The sequence below is a fragment of the Carcharhinus amblyrhynchos genome, chromosome 7, assembly GCF_965287045.1.
Source record: "Carcharhinus amblyrhynchos chromosome 7, sCarAmb.v2.hapA, whole genome shotgun sequence".
Classification (NCBI taxonomy): domain Eukaryota; kingdom Metazoa; phylum Chordata; class Chondrichthyes; order Carcharhiniformes; family Carcharhinidae; genus Carcharhinus; species Carcharhinus amblyrhynchos.
The window spans coordinates 7,907,712-7,926,775 of record NC_137330.1 but is presented as its reverse complement, the minus strand read 5'-3'; the positions used below and the strand labels follow the sequence as shown (position 1 = coordinate 7,926,775).

Here is a 19,064-nt window from a genome sequence, read left to right as displayed (position 1 = left end):
AGAATCCCAACAGTGCAGAAGGAAGTCATTTGGCCCTCAAGCCTGCACCAACTCTCTGAAAGCACTCTACGTAGTGTTCCAAGGCCAGAAGTTCCTGCCTGAGCTCAATGGACATTTAAACAGTCCACCGAATTAACTGTCTTGTCCACTATGATTCCCACAGCAGCTGAGACAGGAGATTTTCAGCCAATCAAAATTTAAAAAGGTGCAACACAAAACAAATGTACTTTTTGTAAAGTTTCCCAATAAGATTTAGAAGCATGGAAGAAACAATGCAACAGAAATTTTTTATTCTGAAGTAATTATAGACCTTTCCCACCTACTCAAGCTCCCAAGATTTCACAAGCAATGTTGTTTTTCTATTAATCCATCCATGACCTCATCCCACTGCGTTCTGCAAGCTTCTCAAGCCCTAGATCTGCTCCAAAACCACATAATCTTTGATTCTGGCCTTCTTTATTCACTCCCTTTCCTTTCTCCCTCCCCATTTTAACCCAACAAACTGTGTGGGAAATAAGGGATACTTTACAGAGCAGCAGCGGCCTACTGGGACCCTACCTCATTTGCAGTTCAGAGGACTCAATGACAACTAGTGACACTCCAGGATGAAAACTAAATTCTGGGATGATCCCAGAATATCCAAGACGGTTGGTCATCTTGATGGTTGGTCATTGGTGTTGGACCTTTCAGTTGATTTGGTCCTGCTTTCTGCAACCCTCTATTTCCATGTACCCCACTCTCCTCATTCAAAAATGTCCTCATTCTTTTAGCCTAGGTGCATTGGCTGTGCTAAATTCTCTCTCACTATACTTGAGCAAGCACCGGCTTGTGGCAACTAGAGGATTTTCACAGTAACTTCATTGCGATGTTAATCTAAGTCTACCTGATTAATAAATAAACTTTAGGTGGGAATCATCCTTCCTAATTTCTCACTTTCCGGCTGAGCATCTACTTTTCCTTATCCCTAGAGTTTTTCCTTTTGTTATTTGACAAGTTTGATTGCCTTAATTACTAGTTGGTAATTTTAGTTCATCCCAACTTCAGAGGTCACTAACGTTTATAAGTTCTAAGATATAGGAGCAGAATTAGACTATTCGGCCAATCGCGTCTGCTCTGCCACTCAATGATGGCTGATTGCTCCTCATCCCCATTTTTCTGCCTTCTCCCCATAACCAATTAAAAATCTGTCTAACTCCTCCTTTAATTCACTCACTGTCCCAGCATCCACTGCACTTTGGGGTAGCAGATTCCACAGATTCACAGCCCTTTGGGAGAAGTAGTTTCTCCTCAACTCTGTTTTAAATTTGCTACCATTATCCTAAGACTATGACCTCTCGTCCTAGAATGTCCTACAAGAGGAAGCATCTGCTGCACGTCTACTTTATCCATACCTTTTATCACGTTGTACACCTCAAATTTGATCTCCTCTCATTCTTCTAAATTCCAGAGCGTAGAGGCCTAAATTGTTCAATCTCTTTTCAGACAGACAAACCCCGCATCTCTGGAATCAATTTAGTGAACCTACTCTGAACTGCCTCCAATGCCACTAAATCTTTGCTGAAATAAAGGGACCAAAACTGTGCATAATATTCCAGGTGCAGTCTTACCAAAACCTTGTACTGTTGTAACAAAACTTCCTTACTTTTATATTCTATTCCTTTAGCTAGAAATACCAACATTCCATTTGTTTTCTTTATTATCTGTTGTACCTGCATGCTAGCTTTTTTAAACTAATGTTAAAAATAATCCTGTCACAAATAATTATTAAATACCTTGCAAGAATTTATTTTTTAATGAGGTTAGAATGTGAAGTCATCAGGGTCTTAAACCATGGGGCTCTATTGAACGACAAGCAAATAGCCAGTCCACCAATATACTGATTACACACAGCTATACTCACCAATGATACTTTAATCCCTTCAACCATTAGTTTTAACATTTCTTTCTGAAACGTTTTCATGTTGTTGCTGGGTAGCACTGATGCACCTTCCTCAGAGCCTTCACCTGGGGAGGGTGATATTCTATAATGTTGTGGATATTCGGATGTGGTCAATAAATCCAGAAAGTCAAGGTCAGGATCTGAAGAAACATGAGTATCACAAGGTATCACAAATTTAAAAAAGAAATCACAGTTAAAGTAGTAAAAGATGAGTAGGTCCACTGAAATGTGGGTCAATATATCAATTAATACATAGAATTGAAGATTTCTGTTGACTGAGTAGAGCAAAGAGCTGTTAATTTAATGCGTTGCATGTTTCTCCTTTAATTAAGCCCAAAGTAAGTCACATCGCTTTTAATTAATCCATTGAGACAAAGATGCATTTCTGAGCCTTAAGCACACAAGAAGTCTGCTTTGAGAACTCTCTTGTTACTCATTTATTCTGGACAAACTCAAACAGTTTTATTTTATTATCTTGACCGATTATTCCACAGATTTATCATTCTTTGAAAACTTTTTCTTGACATTTGTTCTGAATTGAGATTTCATGTTTTTTTATTCTATGGTTGTTCTTCTTTGGGGAGCCCTTGATCAAACAATCCAGTTTTACTTTGACAAAGGGTCATCTGGACTCAAAACGTCAACTCTTTTCTCTTCTTACAGATGCTGCCAGATCTGCGGAGATTTTCCTGCATTTTCTCTTTTGGTTCCAGTTTTACTTTCCCTTTACATCACCAATGTGGGTCTTTCTAAGTCTACATTTCTTTATTTTTATTTGAATTAAATGATAATGTTGCTACACAAGTGCAAAGTTTCTGTTGTTGGAAAAGCCAATCCAGTCATTATAAAACATAATTATCATCCCAAGACATTTAATAAAGAATTCTACAATGCAGAGACGTGAGGACTGAATGTTTAACATGGTGGTGGTGTTGTGGCATAAAGGATAGAAAAACTGCCATTTATACTTTTTGATGACCATTGGACTCAAATGACCTCAAAGTGCTTACAGCTAATGCTTCTGAAGTGTTGTAATGTAGGAAATATGGCAGGCAACCCGCAAGGTTCAAACAGCAGAAATATGTTGAGAAGTTAATCTGCCTTTTGTGTTGTTGGCTGAGGAATAAATATTGACCAGAACAGTGGGAATAACTTTCCTGCTGTTTTTTCAAGTTAGCACTCTGGGATATTTTACGTCCACTAGAGAGGCAAGAAGGGGCCTTGGTTAATGTCACTTCTGAAACTCAGTGAATTCGACAGTGCTGCACTCCATCAACGCTGCACTGAAGCCATAATTTTTAAACTCAAGTCCTGGGGTGGAACTAAGTCCACAATGTTCTGACTCAAAGGCAAGAGTGTTACCAACTGAGCTTTGGCTGATACTGAAATACTGAAAAGTTCACATAAATACAAAGGGTTCAAAAGGTGTGAACTGGATTATGGGCCTGAAAGAGGCTTCAGTGGTAAGGTAGGACAAGACCATTTGTAAATGAGGATGCCTTTGAAGCCAATACAGCGGGGGTTGAGAGCCCATGGGAGATTGTCAACAAAAATCAGAATAAAGGAACAGGATTTAGTATGGGGTAATATGCGGGATTATGGAAGAATTGGAATTTGCAAAGGGTGCAGCTGAAGCAGTTGGTGAGGGGAACATAAGAACATAAGAAATAGGAGCAGGAGTAGGCCATCTAGCCCTTCGAGCCTGCCCCGCCATTCAATAAGATCATGGCTGATCTGTCGTGGCTCAGTTCCACATTCCCGCCCTCTCCCCATAACCCTTAATCCCCTCGCTTATCAAAAACCCATCAACCCGCGTCTTAAAAATATTTAGCGAGGCAGCCTCCACCACTTCAACGGGCAGAGAATTCCAGAGATTCACCACCCTTTGAGTGAAGAAGTTCCTCCTCAACTCCGTTCCAAACCGCCCCCCCATTATCTTGAGGCTGTGCCCCCTAGTCCTATTGTCCTTTCTGAGCGGGAAGAGTCTCTCCACCTCTATCCTATCCATCCATCATCTTATCTGTCTCAATGAGATCTCCCCTCATTCTTCTAAACTCTAACGAGTACAAGCCTAGTTTATTCAGCCTCTCCTCATAGCTCAACCCCCTCAACTCCGGTATCAGCCTAGTAAACCTCCTATGCACTCCCTCCAAGGCCAAAATATCCTTGCGTAAGTGCGGCGCCCAAAACTGCACACAGTACTCCAGCTGCAGCCTCACCAATGCCCTATACAGCTGCAGCAAGACCTCCCTACTTTTATATTCAATCCCCCTCGCTATAAAGGCCAGCATCCCATTAGCCTTCCTGACCACCTGCTGCACCTGCAGGCTGGGTTTTTGCCACTCATGCACAAGGACCCCGAGGTCCCTCTGCACCGTCGCCTGCTGCAGTTTTTCGCCACGTAAGTAATAGTCCTTCCTACCATTCTTCCGACCAAAGTGGACCACCTCGCACTTGCCAACATTAAATTCCATTTGCCAGTTCCTGACCCATTCGCCCATCCTATCTAGATCCTTCTGCAGACTCTCCACACCCTCCACGCAATTTGCCGTTCCACCAATCTTGGTGTCATCAGCAAATTTCGACACCATACACTCGGTTCCCTCCTCCAGATCATCTATATAAATGGTAAATAGCTGAGGCCCCAGCACCGACCCCTGGGGCACTCCACTAGTCACCAACCGCCAATCCTAATAGCACCCATTAACCCCCACTCTCTGCCTCCTATTTGACAGCCAATCCTCTTTCCACGCTAACACCCTACCCCCAACTCCATGCCCCCTTACCTTCTGCAATAACCTCTTGTGAGGTACCTTGTCAAATGCCTTCTGAAAATCAAGAAAGACCACACCCACTGGCTCTCCTCTATCCACCGCCCTAGACATGTTCCAGAAATCAAGTCTGGTGCTAACAATGACGAGATTCTCAGTTATAGTGAGGGTGATTTTGAAGGTGGTGATCACAGAGCTGGATATGGGTCCTGGAGTTCAGCTTCATTTCTAACAGGCTACCAACAAGCTTTAGGTTTATTGGCTAAGCAGCTGAGGTCAAGAATGAAATTATTAGCTAGGTTGTGAAGGTTATTGTGCTGAGTTACAGAAGCAGTGTTAATATGGAGAAAATATGACTCGTTTACAACTTGTCAGGTCTCACAATAAGAGTCGTAGATTTGGCGGAGGTATAGCTGATTGTCCTGAGCAGTTAAATGACAGTTGACTCCATGTTTGTAGATAATGCTGTCACAAGGCAGCACGTAGACAGCAAATAAATCTCAGAGGGGCAATGAAAGTGAATGAAATGATCAATGGAAGACACCAACATTGGTCTATAAGGAAGGATAAAATGTGCAGTGGCACTCACAACAACCGTTGTAGGTGACTACTGTGTGATGATGTGGGGAATAGTGGGGTAAAAATCAGCTCCCCCAGGGCAAAAGAAAAAAACTGCAGATGCTAGTAATCAAAGTAAAAAATTAAAACAGAAAATGCTCAAAACACTCAGATTAGGCAGCATCTGTGAGGCATAAAACAGAATTGTTTGGTTAACGATCTTTTATCAGAGCTGGGAAGAGAAATGTAATAGGTTTTCAGCAAGTAATAAACAAAAGGGAAGATCTGTAAAGGCAGGAGAGATTAAATGTCCAAAAAGGTCGGTGGTGCAAGGGCAAGGCTCAGGGCTTTGCTGTGACTAGCAAATGGACACTCCTAACACTCAAGAGGTCCAGCCTGCAGTTTATGGTGTCCAAGTGCTATTCTGGTGCGGTCAAATGGACCTTTATATAGCGTAGGAGGGGGAGAACTGTATGGGGCAGCATCCCTGCATACTTGTGCCATTTTTTTCCTTATTGGAGCCATGCTCATGATATTCTTTCGCCAAATCATAATCCAGACTTTGCTCAACTTCATCAATGAATTAGGAAAAGTCATTCTGTACTACAAACTCCACTGCTGTGTTCAGTCTTGACTGCATAAGATTGCAAATGGATACACTTCGGGATTTGGGCTGAGGCAACATTCCAGTGTGGTACAAGATGCATTGGAGCTCGTATAAGGTGCAGTTGAGGTGGCTGCTGAGGAGAGCATTAGAGGGTGTAAGTGATATTGATGGAACTTCCAGCAGCATTGGGGGAAGCCGATTGAAGTGTTGTCCTTTGCATGAGATTTAAATCTCTGCTTATTCCAATGGTTCCTTTTGATATTAAAAATTCCATGGCATTATTTAAAGAAACATAGGACTTAGGCAAAAATGAGGGAGAGGAGGAACTTTCCTGGGCAACATCCTTCCAGTAACAAAAAAATCAAACTAATTGATCTCATCATTGTTTGGAGCATCTTAATAGAAAAATCAGCTATGAGGTATGCCTAAACAATAGTCGCTGCACTTCATCATAGTTATTTGTGAAACTCTTGGGTAAGTTTGAGAAACTTAATTAGATGCTATATAAAAAAGTCGTCTTCTTATCCTGCCTAATAAATCCATCTCCAAATTAACTGTCTGGGTGAATCTCATATTTCTGTTCCCAGAAACAGAATTAGAGGGCCAGCCAATGGGACAGAAATAAAATTTGCCAAGATTATAGCGTGCCCCTTTGATGCTCTCCGAGCAAAGAAAAATTCAACAACAGCAAAATAAAATTTGCTACATGGAAAGACATGGGCGAATAATCAAGCCTGGGTGGCAACTTGCAACACATAGGGCAGAATTTTCCAGTCACTCTCACCCCAAGACCAGAAATTTCTGCCTGGGGTCAACGGACCTCTGCAAGGTGACTGAATTTTCTGTCCCATCCGCTACGATCCCTGTGGCGGGCTGGAGGGGAAAATTCCACCCCTAGTATCTGCCCAAAGGGGACAGTAACAGACAGGCCATTCTTTCAGCAGCAAATGCTTGATGTCAGTTAGATTGAAGAGTGAACGTTAATTACTATGGAAATGAAATTAACAATTTTTTTTTAAAAATCCACATTAATATTTTACTTAGAATTCAAAATATTAGAACAGCAACATTGTACATAGGTTGGAAATCAGAAATGTACAAACGCTTGTCCAGTAACTCAAGAGGGCGAATGTATCACATAATAAAGATCAGGAGGTTCCCCGAAACAACCTCTATATGGTTCTTAGTCAGCACTAGTATTGAACACCACAAAGTTTGGGGAAGTGAAAGAATAATCAGCTGGGTTCCAACTCCTGATCAGTCTCCAGAGACTTCCTCAAGTGTGAATGTCAGAATATGTTGGATGAAGACAACAGTGTGCTTAGTTGTCAGATCCTCTGAACAAATAACCTATCAACCACTTAATATCCAGGTTCAAAATAAAAATGGCTACTTGGGTAAAATTTTGCTGCCATACATGGATTCAAACAAGGATCATCTTTGTGAGAGAAGGTAAGAAGGAGGAAAATGCAAAAGCTATCAGATTAATGGAGTTTCCTACCTTGGTAGATCAGTCTATTTACTGATAAAACAGTGAGTCTCTGCAGTCGCTGTACAAACTCAGTCTCAGTAGCTCTCATGGAATTGTCGTGGCTCATCCTCCTCTGCATTAGCAGAGAGAGTTCATCGCTGGCTACAGATCGCATTCGCATCAGCAAGGCATCGGATGGAGCAGCTGAAAACCTGCGAGGACCTGGCAATATGGATTCCAAATCAAATTCACCATCAGAAAGCTTATGTGTTTACTTTTTTCTAAAATATAAAACACAGTTGTGGAAAACTGCCAATAGATTCTGAAATGCAATGCTTTAGAGGCACTAGCAAGCTCAAATAACAATGAACCTAATTCTTACAGGGAATAGGATTGCCAATGCTGGCTGGACATATTCTGGGATATGTTGGCGGAAATGACATCTTGGAAAGCCATTGGTGTGGTCGAGCAGATTAAACAAGAGAAAACGCCTGTGACACAGTGTGAAGGAATGAACTGGTCTCCAATAAACCGTACTACTTAATCTGAACAGCTCCTTCCCCTGCCAGTTGTGCTCAGGAATGGAATTTCCTAACACCAACAGTTCACTCAGTCACCAGTAATTCAATCTTACACTGATTAATAGCATAATTACTCACTATACCAGCATCCAACCTGTCTTAGCTGAACCTAACCTTGGCTCAAATCATAGCTCAGCAGCCCAAATAAGCTGGGCATTGTTTCAACTGACTAAAGTGCATGGTCGGTAGACAGTTTGGATATTTCCATCAAGTGGCCTCCATTGAAACATAGTTGAGCCTTTCTGTGGTTGGGGGAGTAGATTTCTGGTGTAGGGAAGGGCAGGTGGTGGAACCAATGTTTGGGCTGCTATTGGCTGGTGGCTGACTGACACACTCATGGAATGCTTTATTTGGCCACCTGGAGAATGAAGCCGATTCTGAGGGGACTCAGAGCCATTCCAGGAGGGTTGGCAACCCTAACAGGCAGGGAAAGCATCAAATACTAGTCAAAGTGCAACAGGAAGAGTTATTTTGGTAGAACACGATTTAAAAAGTCACTATTACAGATAATTCTGTTTTAACTGTACAAATTATCTTTATTGCTTTTTTAATTTTATAAACTCTCAAAATATTTTCGCAAAAAGACAAAGATGCTACCATATCCATTAACAAATGCATTGTTCACATGTGAAAACATAGCACTAAGGCTCCCAAGAGATTTTAAACAATTGGATGATAGTAAAAGTCTTCAAAACAACACTATGTAAACAAGTGTTGTTTGGGATGTAATACTGCAATGCTATTCTCAATTATTTTGTTAGTACTAGTTGCAACAGAACTGCAAATCAGTGCAAAAGTAAATCCAAACACTGATTTGCTCTCAATATTGTAAACCTAAAAATATAACAGAGCACTTTACAATTCCCATTGTAGTGTATTTCTACTTTATCAGGAGCATATTGCTACATTAAAACATTTTTGAGATAAGAAACTTCTTAGGTTTACAGTATTGGGGAGCTGTTTTTTTCTCTACAAATGCACTTTTTGCAATCTACTATTGACACAAACATTTCAGTATGAAATGTTTTTCTGGGATCCGTAAAGATCACTACTACACCTGCTTCGGTTGGGAAAGTGTAGGAAGTGGATCCAGTTGGGGACACCAGGGGAGACTCCTGGTTTATTAAGTTGAAGCAATAGGTCATCGGAAGGTGACTATACGAGGAGAAATGATGTCTTGGCAGCCGTGGAATTAAGGAATCTTTGAATGCAACAGAACCTTCATTGTAAACAAGTACAAATAAAAGACAGATGTATACTGGGAAGGTCTACACAATGGCTAAAATGTACAATAACACGTCTGAAGGCAATGCATCTTCTAAATTAGCAACAGCTAAATCTTGAACAAAATATTTTGCAGCTAATTTGCTATTTTTTTAAAGCAATGCTATCAAACTCAAAAAAATAATCTTAGAAAGCAAAACAAAAAAAGTTTCTTGTATGTATCAAGCTAGACATTGAGCTCACAACATGTTTCATCAAAGGGACACTGCATCCAAAAAGTGTTGACCAAACCATTTTCTCACCTGTCTGTGTGGATGTGCAACAAGAAATTTTTATCACAATACAATCCCTGCACATCCCTGTGAAACAAATAATGCAAGGTCTTTCTTCAAAAATCCAAACTAAGATGCCTAAGGTTTCATCACAAACATGCTGGCCCTTCAATACAGTTTAAACAATAATTTTACAGATTAGTTTTTATTATGCCGGGCAGATGGCAAGATAACTTGGAGAAAGTAAAAACGTTGAAATAGAAACCACCTGAAAATTGGTTCATTAATTTTGACAATTGCTGCCTTAATACTTTACATTTATCATAGAATCATACAGTTCAGAAGGAGACCATTCGGGCCATCAAGCCTGTACTGACCACAATCCCACCTAGGCCCTATCCTCATAATCTCATGTATTTACCCTAGCTAATCCCCCTGACACTAAGGGTCAATTTAACATGACCAATCCATCTGACCCACACATCTTTGGACTGTGGAAGGAAACTGGGGCACCCAGAATAAACTCAAGCAAAAACAGAAAGAATGAAAAACTACACCTAAACAGTGACTCAAGCTGAGAATTGAACCAGGTCCCTGGCGCTGAGAGGCAGCAGCGCTAACCACTGTGCCTCCATGCCACCTAATACAATACTTTTCACTATATTCCAATACATGTGATAATAATAAAACAATTCAATTAGTTAGAAAAAAACAAGTTAAAAGGTTTTGAATAGTTCTTACAAATTTGAATACAATTTAAATTTGACACCAAATCAATTTTGCAGCTTTTTGACATGCAAACAAAACACCCTTCTTCCATTGTGAACAAATCTTCTTAGTTTCACCAATCCAGTTTCCAATTCGCTCCGAGTACTGAGACCTGCTTCTTGAATTACGCTTTCCCATCCTAAACTCTGATCATCCAACTCTGAATTATACTGCCCCAACTTACACATGGATCCTTTGACATCTCATGAAAAATATAAAAGAACTCTCTGCTGGGAAGCCAATGCATTTATACAAGATTTTCCTACAGGCCAGTTCCTAGGCATTGTGGGCCCAAGTGTAGATCATACCAGACCATTCTACAATTAATTGTAGCAATACCCTGAAATAGAAACGGAGGCAACATCTAGTGACTATAATTCTAATTTGTGAGAGAGCAGTAACATTCTCTTGCAGCAGTATTCTTTTAACAATATGGCTTGACAATAAGCATTTTTTAAGAACATAAGAAATAGGAGCAGGAGTAGGCCATCTAGCCCTTCGAGCCTGCCCCGCCATTCAATAAGATCATGGCTGATCTGTCGTGGCTCAGTTCCACTTTCCCGCCCTCTCCCCATAACCCTTAATCCCCTCTCTTATCAAAAACCCATCAACCCGCGTCTTAAAAATATTTAGCGAGGCAGCCTCCACCACTTCAACGGGCAGAGAATTCCAGAGATTCACCACCCTTTGAGTGAAGAAGTTCCTCCTCAACTCCGTTCTAAACCGCCCCCCCATTATCTTGAGGCTGTGCCCCCTAGTCCTACTGTCTTTTTTGAGCGGGAAGAGTCTCTCCACCTCTATCCTATCCATCCCATTCATCATCTTATACGTCTCAATGAGATCTCCCCTCATTCTTCTAAACTCTAACGAGTACAAGCCTAGTTTATTCAGCCTCTCCTCATAGCTCAACCCCCTCAACTCCGGTATCAGCCTAGTAAACCTCCTCTGCACTCCCTCCAAGGCCAAAATATCTTTGCGCAGGTGCGGCGCCCAAAACTGCACACAGTACTCCAGCTGCGGCCTCACCAATGCCCTATACAGCTGCAGCAAGACCTCCCTACTTTTATATTCAATCCCCCTCGCTATGAAGGCCAGCATCCCATTCGCCTTCCTGACCACCTGCTGCACCTGCAAGCTGGGTTTTTGTGACTCATGCACAAGGACCCCGAGGTCCCTCTGCACCGTCGCCTGCTGCAGTTTTTTGCCACGTAAGTAGTAGAATAATTTTTTGTATCTCTTGTGATTATAGACATACAGTCTGAAAGAATAAGAGTATAGCTATATTAAACTACTTCAAGCTTCATGAAATGGGAATGTAAAAACATAATTCTTACTAAACTACAGTAATATGTATGCAGCAAAGCCACTCATCAAGTTTGTAATAATTGCTATAAATATTTTTATCTGATGCAAGGAAAGCTCCATCCTGAAAGAGTAATCACTGCTTCAATCACTTGAGATTTCTGAGGGGGAGAATTACATGGAATTTACAGCATAGAAGATAGATCATTTGGTTCAACTGGATTATGCTCCATGTGAAGGTAACAAGATATGTGAATGCAGTGAAGCCCAAGAGTAGAGGTCTACTCAATTTTAGGTTCCATTCCCTAAACAACTGATCAAATTTCAATTACAATATTATAACATAGAAATGGAAAAACAAAGATTTCAAATAATCCATGAAAATAAACCATATTTGTATATGGTTCTAAATATGAAATATTTACAGTTGGTAATCAGCAGACAGTTATAGTGCAACCGTTAGATAGTTACAACACTTACCTGCAATACTTCTCCTCTTCTGATGAATAGCATGATGCTGCGTTGCAGGTAAATTGAAGGAACTACTCATATTCTGAGCATCCTGATTAGCTGTATTTTTTATAAATTCGATAGCACTCTGAAGGACACGGAACTGCAGTGCAACAGCCATTTCTAAGTGAGGAAAGACCACAATTGAATTTACATTGCAGATTCAGACCGAGATACCACACTGCAAGTAGGAACACTTCGAAATGAAGTCCCTTGTTTATTTATCACATCCAAACACTTTTCCCCTAATTACACATGTTCTGTACATCTGATTCAGCTGAACAGGTGATGGGGCGAGAAAAGATTCAATCAACATTTCATCTTGCTGTGAATAAAAATCTGATTTCAGGTGATGGCATTATATTGACCTTCATGGACTGCTGTTCCTGATTATTTAAACTCATATGGCACCATTCTCGAAAGGCCAGTGGCACAGAGGACCCATTCTTCTAAACACGTGTAATGTAATTACACCAGAATGGGCTCCAAATCAATGTGAAGAGGCTGATTCACCATAGCTTCCTGCTTCTGCCAAAATAACAAGCATCAGATTCTCCGTGATGCAGCCCCTGACAGAAGAATTTTGCACTTGCCTTCGGCAGCACTCTAAACATAGCTGATACTCCACAATTCTTTTACTGTCTCATCAGAATGGCCTAATCTGAGCAGACTGCTATCCAAAACCCCTAAGTATTTTAGATGGCCTGCAGAAACCCAAGTCTTGTAAGCTGTCTTTTCTACCTTCTTTATCTTCGCTCTCAGGGGATCAATGTGACTGCACTGACTCACATCTGTTGTGTTTTTAAACCTCTCTCTTATCTAACTGGCAGGCAGAATCTTGGGCATACTCTTTCAACAGTCCACGTTTGTGCTGTTGGGATTAAGAAATCATGTTTTAGAAGTGAGATTGGGGGGGGGGGGGGCGTGGGGGAGGGTAGAGAATGGACTACAGAAAAGCTCATTAAAAAATCCATTTTTGACTCACTATCGCCACAACAAAATTGTTGACCTAGTTTACCATGGCTCCATATTTCTGTTGCTGAAATAAGAGCACAAATTGCATATATTAAGAATTGAGAAAAATTAACATTAAAAAATGAGATTGGGATAAAATAAAGAAAGAGGATAAAAGGGGACTGATAAGTGCAGCTATTTGACGGGGCGTTATGATTTGTCAATTTGCATACTAGTGGGAAAAACAAGTGTTTATTTATGTGACCAAGGGAAAACAATGGTGTTTAGAAGGAAGAGACATCAAAAGTGGACAGGTAAGGGAATTGGCACTTGTATGCTAAAAGCCAGGTCCATATTGTGGGTGACATCAAAGGGAAAACGATATATCCAAAGAGATAACTAGAGACAGGGGCACAGTAGAAGCTGTTGCCATTGTGCCACACCCAGCTGTAGAAAACAGGATCTTCTGAAAACAATGCTGTTCTTTAAAATTCAAAACTTGAACAGAGAAGATTGTTCCTTTACTGAAACTAAAGACAGCTTTCCCAAACATGAAAAATAACCTGTGGGTGGTAACTATCTGCTGGATTTAGCTCATGTAGTTATGTAATATTGGATGCTGTTTGGGAAGATCTTTATTAATTAAGAACATAAGAATGTAAGAAATAGGAGCAGGAGTAGGCCATCTAGCCCCTCGAGCCTGCCCCGCCATTCAATAAGATCATGGCTGATCTGTCGTGGCTCAGTTCCACATTACCGCCCTCTCCCCATAACCCTTAATCCCCTTGCCTATCAAAAACCTATCAACCCGCGTCTTAAATATATTTAGCGAGGCAGCCTCTACCACATCAACGGGCAGAGAATTCCAGAGATTCACCACCCTTTGAGTGAAGAAGTTCCTCCTCAACTCCATTCTAAACCGCCCCCCCCCCCCCCCCCCCCCTTTATCTTGAGGCTATGCCCTCTAGTCCTACTGTCCTTTCTGAGCAGGAAGAGCCTCTCCACCTCTATCCTATCCATCCCATTCACCATCTTATATGTCTCAATGAGATCTCCCCTCATTCTTCTAAATTCTAACAAGTACAAGCCTAGTTTATTCAGCCTCTCCTCATAGTTCAATCCCCTCAACTCCGGTATCAGCCTAGTAAACCTCCTCTGCACTCCCTCCAAGGCCAAAATATCCTTGCGTAAGTATGGCAACCAAAACTGCACACAGTACTCCAGCTGCGGCCTCACCAGTGCCCTATACAGCTGCAGCAAGACCTCCCTACTTTTATATTCAATCCCCCTCGCTATGAAGGCCAGCATCCCATTCGCCTTCCTGACCACCTGCTGCAGCTGCAGGCTGGGTTTTTGCGACTCATGCACAAAGACCCCGAGGACCCTCTGCACCGTCACATGCTGCAGTTTTTCGCCATGTAAGTAATAGTCCTTCCTACCATTATTCCGACCAAAGTGGACAACTTCACACTTGCCAACATTAAATTCCATTTGCCATTTCCTGGCCCATTCGCCCAGCCTATCTAGATCCTTCTGCAGACTCTCCACACCCTCCACGCAATTTGCCGTTCCACCAATCTTGGTGTCATCAGCAAATTTTGACACCATACACTCGGTTCCCTCCTCCAGATCATCTATATAAATGGTAAATAGCTGAGGCCTCAGCACCGACCCCTGGGGCACTCCACTAGTCACCAACCGCCAATCCGAATAGCACCCACTGACCCCCACTCTCTGCCTCCTATTTGACAGCCAATCCCCTATCCACGCTAACACCCTACCCCCAACTCCATGCCCCCTGACCTTTTGTAATAACCTCTTGTGAGGCACCTTATCAAACGCCTTCTGAAAATCCAGAAACACCACATCCACCGGCTCTCCTCTATCCACCACCCTAGACACATCCTCATAGAACTCCAATAAATTCGTCAGACACGACTTCCCCTTAACGAGACCGTGCTGCGTCTGCTCTATCAAACAATTCTCCTCAAGATGCCTCGCTATTTTCTCCTTGATCACGGATTCTAACATTTTACCTACAACAGACATTAAACTAACCGGCCTATAATTCCCTGCCTTTTGCCTGCCACCCTTCTTAAACAACGGCGTAACATTAGCCGTTTTCCAATCTTCCGGCACTTCCCCGGAATCCAGCGAGGTTTGGAAAATAATCAGCAAGGCATCCACTATCACCTCCGCCATTTCTTTCAGAACCCTTGGATGCATTCCATCCAGTCCTGGGGACTTGTCCACAATCAGTCCCTCCAGTCTGTCGAGCACTGTCTCTCTAGTAACAATAATGTCATTCAGGCCCTCCACTCCTACCATCTTTCCATCGCTAACACCCGGCAAATTATTCACGTCCTCCTCCATGAAGACCGAAACAAAAAAGTTATTCAAGGCCTCAGCCATTTCCCCATCCCCTACCATTAAGTCCCCCCTCTCATCCTCTAAGGGTCCAACGTTCACCCTAGTCAGCCTCTTCCTTTTTATATATTTATAAAAACTCTTACTATCCTTTTTTTATATTAAGCACTAGCCCAGCTTCATAGTTTATCCTACCCTTCTTTATCAACTTCTCTGTCATTCTTTGTTGACATTTAAACCTCTCCCAATCCTCTTCTCGTCCACTACTCTTAGCTACAAAACGACTAAACTGTTCCTCCCTGGTTTGCTCATCTTTTCTGACATGATACCAAACTGGGGGCAGCACAGCTGCCTCACAGCTCCAGGACTGGGTTCAATTCCAGCTCGAGTCACTATCTGTGCTGAGTCTGCATGTTCTCCCAGTGTTTGTGTGGGTTTCCTCCAGGTGCTCCAATTTCCTCTCAATCTAAAAGACGTGCTGGTTAGGTGCATTGGCCATGCTAAATTCTCTCCTAGTGTACCTGAACAAGTGCCAGACTGTGGCAATGAGAGGATTTTCACAGTAACTTAATTGCAGTGTTAATGTAAGCCTATTTATGACACTAATAAATAAAATTTAAACTTTAACTTTAAACTTTATTGAAAATATATACCATGAAGGACCAGTATTCCAAGTTACCTTTCTGAGTTTTGGGAAACCCATGCAATTATCAGTGGGGTTCTTAAAACAAGGTAGAGAAGACTAGCAGAACTAAGAGCACATGAAATTAGAGATAACTTATTAACATGGATAGGTAATGGGGTAGGAGATAGGAATCAGAAATTGGGAATAATGAATATATACTCCAACTGGCAGTTTGCACCCGGTGTTGCCTCCCAGGATTAATACTGGGGCCCCAGTTTTTCACTGCATTCATAGATAACTTAGACAAAGAGCCAGACATAAAAGTTAGCCTATAGCATAGTTAGACGATACAGTAAATACTGTAAATGTCAACAAAAACACTGAAACAGCATTGACAGTTTAAGTCTATTGACCTGCTCTTGATACATGACCATCCTGCTTCCCAGAACAAAGTCACTTCAGCAATTATTAATTCAATCCTATTTATTTTAATTTCTTTCTTACAGCAATTCATAAAATTACTAACTGCGAATTATTTGGTTGCAATATTTTTTCAATGCCTTATTTTAAAAATAGTATAGGTTAATTTTTAACAACACATTGCTGGAACGGATGGCAATTTCCCATATTATAAAAACATGCACTGAAGAATTAAAATTAGTATGTAATTGAGGTTATTTGGTCTCTCTTTTGAAAGAGAAGTTAGCAATTGATGAAATTGTGCATTTGGTCTTAAATCTTAAAACTGTTACCTTTTGTTTTTGTATCCTTGCTGTTCTGCAAGTGTCCGAGTAGTGAGATTAAGTCCTCTATTATGCGAAAGTATGGTAATCCAGAAGAGCTGCAGGAATGGATGGTAATTGCGACCAGCAGTTGCTGAATATCGCACAGAAGCAATTTGTACTCATTCACTGGAATGCTATAATGAAAGAAAGTGATTGGGTAAATTTAACACAACAAACAACTTTCAAAGACAGAAATATAGTGAGAATAGTGAAGCATAAAAGCTAACAAATTGAATTAAAGCTTTTTAAAAATAACAGTGGCAAATGAGAGGATAGAAACCACAAAATGAACTCAGCTGAAACACTGAGGTCAAACTACAAGAACAACTTGCATTTATAGAACACCTTAAATGTAGGCAAAAATCCCAAGATATATTATGGAGGCATTATGAGGCAAAATGGTTGCCAGGTCAGAGAAGGAAATAATCCAAAAGGGTAACCAAAGGTTAGAGAGCCGAATTTTTAAGAAGTATCTTGAAGGACAAGAGGGTAATGGTGCCATTGAGGAAAGGGAAGGAAATATTGTATTTACAAAGTGTCTTTCACAATCTAAGACGTATGAAATTGTTTTACAGCCAAGTATTTTTGAAGTGCCATTACTGTTATAATTGAGGAAACATGCAATCAATCCCACAAACAGGAATGAGAAAGTGAATCATAGAATCACAGACCCCTACAGTGTAGAAAGAGGCCCTTCAGCCCATCGGGTCTGCACCGAACACAATCCCACCCAGGCCCTACCCCCATATCCCTACATATTTTATCCAGTAATCCCTCTAACCTATGCATCCCAGGACACTAAGGAGCAATTTCTTAGCGTGGCCAATCAACCTAACCCACACATCTTTGGACTGTGGGAGAAAACCGGAATACCTGGAGGAAACCCACGCAGACACGAGGAGAATGTGCAAACTCCACACAGACAGTGACCCGAGCTGGGAATCAAACCCAGGTCGCTGGAGCTGTGAAGCAGCAGTGCTAACCACTGGGCTACCGTGCCACCCATTTCTTTTTTCTCTAGAATCCCTTCAATGCAGGAGGCGGCTTTTTTTGGCCCATCAAATCTGCACCGACTTTCTGACTTAACCAGGCCCCCTCCCCCACCCTATTCTACTTCTGCTTCTAATTCCTTTGTTCCTATAAACTGAGAATGAATCATAGAACCTTACAGTGCAGGAAGAGGCCCTTCGGCCCGTTGAGTCTACACCAAACACAATCAGTGATCAAATAATGTGTTAGTAACATTAGTTGAAGAATAAATATTGACCAGCAGACCAGGGCACAGTAAGTTGTTTGAGACCACCTGAAGTATTACAGTGGAAATCTAATAGCTTCATTCTTATTCCTCGTAGACATAAAGCAGAATAAGAGATGTTCCAAAATTAATAAAAGAAACTGGAACTGTTTTAAAATGTTTTTACTATTTGAAGCAATTGTAAGATTATTATTTAGCTCCACAATCTATGAATACCATCATAATAACTTCCTTACCCATTTTCTAGTCCATTTAATGTTGCTAAGGTGTTGCACAAGACATATAGCAAACCATTGTCAAGCAGGATATCAGCTAACTTGGGGCACGCATTCAGAAGCTGGAGTAGGATGCACAATTTATTGTGCACCAATGTATTTTCATACAGGGAGTTTTCAACGAGGCCCAGTACAGGAATAATGCACCTTTTCCGAAATGGGTCAATGTGAGCCATAGCCTCAGGATCTAACCTGTAAAAAAGTCAAGTAGCACACAGCAAATCATTCAGGAGCTAAACTGTTCTGTAAAACGCCATATTTTGGAATATATCCAATTATAAACCAAAGATCTGTTAATAATAGTACATTATTCATCAACCAATTAAAATACAAACCAAATCAGAGTAATGTTCAAGTACTATTGCTCTGATTAGTGGTGTACTTACAGATTGAGAAGGTAGCAGGTTCAATGCACACCATTTTCCATATCTAAATACCTGAATGAATTCCTTAGTATCGACACCATAGTGACACAACAAACCAGGCTACGCTTATATAGGACTTTGCTGTTTTGCTTTTACCTGCAGAGTTTATGGTTCTAGCTTGTCTAATGCACCTATGTTGTTTGTAGCTTTATAATTGCTAGGTCACCTTTCAGCTTCCTCTGTTTTAAGGAAAATAACCTTAGTCTATCCAATCTTTCTTGAAATTTTCAAGCCCTGACAATATTCTTGTGAATCCTTTGTACTTTCATCATGTGGACACCAGAACTGTACACAAAATTTCATCCGTGCTAAAGTTTTATACCATTCCAGCATTATGTGTCCTTTTGTATGGAATATCTCATCCAATAAAGGAAA

The 19,064-nt window shown here is 41.1% G+C and overlaps 1 protein-coding gene across 3 annotated transcripts in view; it reads right to left on the bottom strand.

The window, feature by feature from the left end:
- The window catches only part of lyst (lysosomal trafficking regulator), a 285,139-nt gene that overhangs the window by 50,011 nt on the left and 216,064 nt on the right, over window positions 1–19,064 (bottom strand). For 2 of the 3 annotated variants that reach the window (XM_080191874.1, XM_080191875.1), the window contains 6 exons: window positions 18,226–18,456; window positions 16,702–16,868; window positions 11,974–12,126; window positions 8,985–9,146; window positions 7,377–7,568; window positions 1,901–2,079 (listed from right to left, as the gene is read on the bottom strand). In XM_080191874.1, the coding sequence (XP_080048000.1) occupies window positions 1,901–2,079; window positions 7,377–7,568; window positions 8,985–9,146; window positions 11,974–12,126; window positions 16,702–16,868; window positions 18,226–18,456 (1,084 nt within the window). The remainder of the gene's footprint in view (window positions 1–1,900; window positions 2,080–7,376; window positions 7,569–8,984; window positions 9,147–11,973; window positions 12,127–16,701; window positions 16,869–18,225; window positions 18,457–19,064) is intronic. The other variant, XM_080191876.1, reaches the window with a different exon arrangement.